Source organism: Mandrillus leucophaeus, unplaced genomic scaffold (assembly GCF_000951045.1).
Source record: "Mandrillus leucophaeus isolate KB7577 unplaced genomic scaffold, Mleu.le_1.0 Scaffold1332, whole genome shotgun sequence".
NCBI lineage: Eukaryota > Metazoa > Chordata > Mammalia > Primates > Cercopithecidae > Mandrillus > Mandrillus leucophaeus.
Window position 1 is genome coordinate 47,407 of NW_012101291.1, and position 6,576 is coordinate 53,982.

The 6,576-nt window shown below is 52.4% G+C and overlaps 1 protein-coding gene across 1 annotated transcript; it reads right to left on the reverse strand.

Moving 5' to 3' along the window:
- Window positions 1-325: 325 nt before the first annotated feature.
- RASSF10 (Ras association (RalGDS/AF-6) domain family (N-terminal) member 10) lies at window positions 326-1,867 on the reverse strand. The gene has a single exon (XM_011973031.1). It carries the CDS (start codon window positions 1,865-1,867, stop codon window positions 326-328), a length of 1,542 nt encoding a protein of 513 aa, XP_011828421.1.
- Between the last annotated feature and the right edge of the window lie 4,709 nt (window positions 1,868-6,576).

The window sequence follows — 6,576 nt, forward strand, 5'->3', positions numbered from 1 at the left end:
AAGAGTAGTGAAATCTCCATAATACTTCCTTACTTTGAAAATGGGCTCGGACCACGTCAATTTCCTTGGGGTGTTTGTTTTCCAATATAGGTGGTTCTCGCCTCCTCCCTCCTTCCCTCTCTTTAAAGAACTTGTACTGGGGACCCTACTTCTTCGTCCCCCACCCTCCTCCGCACTCACCCCGGAGCCAGATGAGCGCGAGGCTGGGCAGGCGTCCTAAGCCCTCCCCCGGCCCAACAGCCTGGTTTCAAGTCCCTGAGCCGGCCGGCCCACTGCATTCTGCAAGAAAAAAGAGATCCCTGTTTCCCCCTCTCCCCCGCTACCCCTAGACAAGGGATTCGCACATAGGCACGGAGTCCGAGTCTTGGCTATGCATAGAGCTCAGCCCCGTATCCGAGTCTTCGTCGTTGCCAGGACCGCTCTTGGCCAGTCCACGGGCCTGGTCCACCCACATGTCGGCGCAGGCTTGAGGCCCGGGTTCCCGCGAGGGACCGCCGGAGCCAGGAGCCCCATCCGGCGCCACTGTCAGCTCCAAAGTGTGCAAAGTTTGCAGAAGGCCCTGTAGCTCTCGCTCCTTGCTGTCCCATTGCTGCTGGCTGTAATCCAAGTCCGACTTGACGGCCTCCAGGTCCGTGTTGAGCCGGAGCCCGATGTAAAGGCTAGTACTGAGCTGCGTCCTGACCCGTTCCTGCTCCAGCAGCAGCTCGCCCTCGGGGCCGCCATCGGGCTCCGGGGGCTCCTCCCGCGCCGCCAGCTCCTCCTGGCGCCGCCGCATCCACCTCTGGTTGAGTTCCTCCTGAATCTCGGCTGAAAGGCGCTCCAGCAACTCCTCCTGCTGAACCCGTTGCTCCTGAAGCCTCAGTAAGTCGTCGCAGCGCCGGGCCAGCTCCTCCAGCGCCGCCGCCTGCGCCTCGCCGTCTAGAGGGGGGGGCGGCGCCGCCGCCGCCGCCGCCGCCGCCGCCTCTGCCTCCGCCGCCACCTCTTCTGGCTCCTCTCCTGGGCTGGACCCGTCGAGCTCGATGCCTGCTCCAACCAAGTAAGTGTCCTGCACGTAGTTGACCCCGTGACGCCGCATGCGGTCCAGGTGCACCTTGGCCTCGTAGCGGTCGATCTCGCGGTCCAGCTCGTGGAGCCGCTGCACCTGCTGGCGAATGGTGTGGTCCTGGGAGAGCACCAGATGCACCAGCGTCTCCATGCGCTCCACCGACGCGCTCTCGTGGGCCCGCGGCGACGAAGAGCAGGACGAGGCAGTGGACGACGAAGTGGACGAACAGGACGACGGTGGCTGCTGCTGGCGCCGCCGGTTGAGCTTGGCCAGTTTGCGAAAGGCCTTGCGCACCACTCGCCGCTGTTTCTCCTGGGTCATGGCCAGGCTGGGCCGCGCGGGGGCCCCGCGGGCCGGACAGGGGCGCTCTCGGCTGAGCACTACGCGCGCCTCGGCGCTGCGGGGGCCGGCGTTAGGCAGCGATGCCTCGCTGCGCACTAGCACGAAGCGCACATTCTCTTGCTCTTCGCCCCAGGCAGCCCAGAGGCGCAAGATGCGAGTCTTGTTAGGGAGGATGCGCTCAAAGCCGCGCCACTTCTCCACGATGCAATAGCACTGCGGGGGCCCACACAGCATGCCCTGCGGCAGCGCCTCGTCGTCGTCCTCGTCGTCCTCGTCTGGAGGTTCGGGAAGCTCTCCCGGGCCAGGCGGGTCGCCGGCCGACCCCCGCCGCCGGCTCCGCCGCTGTCTCCGTCGCCGCCGGCAGCCGTCCTCCAAAAGCACTCGCACAACGTCCGAGCAAGTAGTGCGGCGGGAGAGACCGGACACCAGCTTCTCTTCCTGGCAGATCCACACCGATATCTTCTTTTCCGAAGGATCCATGGCGCAACCAGGGCGCAGGTGGCAGGTCCGGCCGGGCTCTGCTGGGGCAGAAACGACAGCAAGGGCAGCCCAGTAGCTCTGGGATGGGAGAGGAGCCCGTGCCCCCTCCTGCGGCTGCACTAGCCCTGCTTCCCCACTGCGCACCGAAGGCAGGCTGGAAAGCGACTGCGGCTGTGGTCGCGGTTGCGGCTGCGCTCTGCCCGGACGACGGGCGCTCCCGGGGCAACGCGCCCGGGACCGGCTCCCGCCGCTCTGGCTCTACCCAAGGTGCCCGGGACCTCCGGGTTTTGCTCCTCCCCACGTGGCTCCACCCCTTCCCGCCCCCAGCGCCCAGAGCTGTGGCTGGAAGTACGGGAGGCTCAGGGCCCAGGCCCGCCCCTTGCAGCCTTGCCGCGCGGCGTGCGCCCCGTCCGCCCCTCGCTCGCGTTGCGGGCATCCTGAGTCTGGGCCTTTTTCGCCAAATCGCTGCTCTGCCGCGCGCCTACGCAAGGGAAGATTCAAGGGCCCCTCCACTTCAGGGAGTGGAGCCCGCGCCTCGTCACGGATCAGCTGTGCGTCTCCCTTGGCCTACTGGCTCTTCTCCTTGTGTCTATAGCTAGCCGGACGCATCTTGACTTTTATCTTCTCATCTTTCCTGGCGCCTCCAGACGCATTTCCTGGTCCCTCAAGGCAGCGGTGCCTGGGGAGTGCACTTTGCACAGACAGGGAAACCGAGGCACTCAGCGGTCTCCAATGGAGACGCTCTAATCACATTCCACGTCCAGCTAGCGCTATGAAGAGCTGCCTCTAACGCGGAAGGCCTCCCAGTCTTCCTCGACAGGAAGCAGTATTTGCATATCTAAGGAGAACAAGATTAAGCAATGTGCTCCGGGAGCAAGTGCAGGCATGGAACGGTCTGGGCTGGAGGGGGACAGACGTTCAGAGGCGGCTGCCGGTTTTCTGTAGTGTCACGTAAGTGGGTCTCCACGTCATCTTCACCTCAGTTTCCCACAGCCTTCTTGGGAGAGGGGCTTCTCATTCTAGTGGGAGTTCAGGGCCCAGACCCGAGTCACAAGCTATTTTTATGCTTTCCACATCCATAAGGGGAAACCGTGAAGGCTTCTGGCATTTTCTAATATTCAGACGTGGTTCAGAAGAGATAACAGCCAAGCTTTACAGCGCAAGAAACCCAAGGCCACAATGCAAGTGAACTTGTTTCATCCTTAACTGCTGATGAGGATAGTCTATTGCGTGCAAGCCTTGCACTTAGCTTGTCCTTGTGAGCACAGGTCTAATAATAAGCTCACTCCCTTTCTTCAAGACCTTGGATGGCTCCCCATTGCCTCTTGGCTAAAGCACTTTTGTTCATTCAATGATTCACTCAGCAAGTATTTATTGAGTACCTACTGTGCTCCAGGTCCTATCGCTAGGGCTTTGACAATGAATGAATCGCCAGTTCTGGCTTGCAAGGAGTTCACAATTTAGTGGGAGAGCACAGCCAAGTAAACATTTCCAACACAATGTCTTGTGTCCTCTGATAAGGGAGAGCATGAGGTTTTGGGGGAACCTGGAATGGCATCCAACTCATCTTGGAGGGGCAAGGAAGGCTTTCCCCCAGAGGAGGTGTCTTCAGCAGGACCCAAAGGACCATTAGAGTCTGCCAAAAGGAAAGTAGATGGAGGGGAGGGACAAGCAGTATTCTAGAAGGAATTGTAGTGCAGTCAGGAATCAAGAGCGTCTTAGTTACTGGGGCTGTCAGGAATTTCAGAGGAGTGTCTAAAATTGAGGTTGAATGATTGAACAGGAACAGGATCAGGAAGGGCCTTTAATTCCATGCTTATGTATTTGGATTTGTCATAAAGACAGTGAGAACCCATAGGGTGCAAATCTGGAGTCAGAACAGTCAAGTAAAAATCTCAGCAGCACGTACTAGCTCTATAACCTTAGGAAAAGTATTAATCTCTCTGAGCTTCAGTTTTCTTATCTGTGAAATGTTGATAATAAAAAAATACCTCCCTAATAGAACTGGTGTAATGATTAACTGCCTGGGCCTGGTAAATCCCCAATAGTTTTATTGGGGGGTTGGAAAGCTGGGAGGTATATTAGTTTTCTATTGCTGTGTAACAAATTATCACAAACTTAGTGACTTAAAACAACACCCATCTATTACTTTACTGTTCTGTAGATCACAAGTCGAAGTTGGCATGGCTGTTGCATACTTTGCTCAGGATGTCCCAGGCAAAAGGCAAGGTATAGGCTGGTTCAAATTCCTGTCTGAAGGCTCTGGGGGAATACCCACTTCCAAATCCATTCAGGTTGTTTGCATGATCTGGTTCCTCTCAGTTGTAGGTCTGAGGTCCCCATTCTCCTGTTGGCTGTCCTCCAGGGTCACTCTCAGCTCCTACAGGACTCTCTCAGATCCTTTCTATAGGATATCCACCCCCCTCCCTGCAACTTAAAAGTCAGCAACCACATGTCAAATCCCTCCAGTCCTCCTTTGCTTTTAATCAATCTACCATCCTCTTCTTCCACTAGCTAGAGAAAACGCTCTGCTTTTAAAGTGCTTGATTAGTCAAACCCACCTGGATAATTTCTCTGTCTTAAGGTTGACTGATTAATAACCTTAACTATATCTGAAAAACCCCTTTTGCTGTGTACTGTAATATAATCACCAAAGTCGCCCCCAGGGAGATGGAGATTATGGGGCTGTCTTAGAATTCTGCCTACCATAGAGCATAACAGGAACAGATTTTGATTTTTTAAAGATCAGTCTGTTTGCATTGAGAACAATGGGTGGGGGTGGGAGGTGAGAGGCAAGAAAGCCTTTTAGAAGACTATCACATTCATTCGAGGAAGAGATGACGACCTATGCTGAGAATAGTGGGGATGAGAAGACTGGACACAATTGACAGCTATCAAGGAGGTGGGAGAGGCAGGATGTGGTGATAGATTGATTTCTTTCTCCCTAGAGAAAGGATTTCTTTCTCCCTAGAATGGCGTCAAAGGTCTCTTGCAATCTGGACCAGCCCACTTCTCCAACTTCTCACTTACATGTGGGCTATCCCTTCTTCCTTTCCTCTCACATAGGATTGCTAGAGCTTTGTAGTCAACTGCCATCCCTGCTGGATTCTAAGCTCCACAAGGGTAGGGATCATATATCTGTTTTGCTCACTTTTGAATCCTTTACATTTAGTGCAATCCCTACCACATTCTAGGTTTACTCAGTAGCTGTCGAATACATTGATGAATCAATGAAGGAATCCTACATTTTAGCAAGCCAACACCTCATCCATCCAGAAGAACTCCTGCATCTTAATGTATCCACACTTTTGTACATGCTTTTCCCACAATTAAGATTCCTCTTAAACAACTGGAGAACTTCTACTCACTCTTGAGAAGCTCAGATACAGGTCACCTGCTCTGGGAGTCCTTTCTTTCCTCCTCCAGAAAGAACTGGTTCCCCGCTCTTCTTCTGCGTCTATTAATGCAGAGATTACATTGTGCTGTGATGCGTTTTTTATGTCTGTTTACTCCCACAAGAATAGAGCTTTTCAAAAGAAAAAAGATTGTCCTATTTACAGTTTAGTCCTTAGTGCCTAGGGTGCCTGGCACATGGCAGGTTCTCCATCTTCTCCTATGTTTTAAGGAACACCCAGATAAATAATGTCTAAGATATTGTGCTACCCTCAAGATAACTTCTTTCTAGAAGCAGACAAATACATGGAATCCCTGTTGTAGTAATGATATATATGAAATTTGTGTCGGACTAATTAAAGGATAGAGTGATTGTATGGGTGCTGGGAAGGATGCAGAAGGCAGGCTTCAACAAATGCGGAGGAGGGGTTGAGAGCATTCTTGGTGGGAGAAGATACATTAGTTAAAATGCTAAAATGAGTATGCATGTGGTCATGTACCAGTGTTTCAGAGTGTGTGTTTTGGAGTTACCCTGCCTCATTTCAAATACCAGCTATAAGCTTTCCAACCCTCAGTCTTCTCACCAGAAACAAAGTATAATAGTGGAACCTTCCTTAGAGAGTTGTCATTACATGAAATGAAATAATGCACAATATATAAAAGATCTAGCACAGTGTCTGGCACATAAAACATGCTCAATAAAACCCAGCTAGCATTGTCAAGAAATTGTATTAAGTACCTACTGCATGCTATGTCCTGGGCTATGTGTTGAGGATCCGTGAAATAACTGGACAGACATGGTCCCTGACCTTAGAGATGTCACAGCCAGGATTAGTGTGGTTTAGCAATGGATTTCTTAAGTTAGGCTAGGCTGTAGTAACAAACAGGGCCAAATGTGTATAGTGGCTCAAAAGTAACAAAGGTTTATTTTTCACTCAGATAATAGTCAAAAGAAGATGTCCTGGTTGGGAGGTGACCTTATTCCAGATAAAGATACAGAAACCCTGGTTCCTTCCATCTCGTGACTCCAAAATCCTCTAGACTTCATCATCATGTACATAGAGCCAGAGGAAGAGAAGAGAGTATGGAGGGTCACACCCTCTTCTTCAAGGCGTTGGCTGGAAATTGAGCTCATATCCCATTGACTAGAACCCAGTCATGGCCACTGGTAATGGCAAGGAAGCTAGAAACTGCAATGAGTGCCTCAGAAGAGGAAATGGGTTTTCATGAACAGCTAGCTGCCTACCATAAAAATATTTATTTGAAAAGTAAGACAAGAGGCATAGAAAGAAGTTCCAAAAGTATAGGAATTGCAA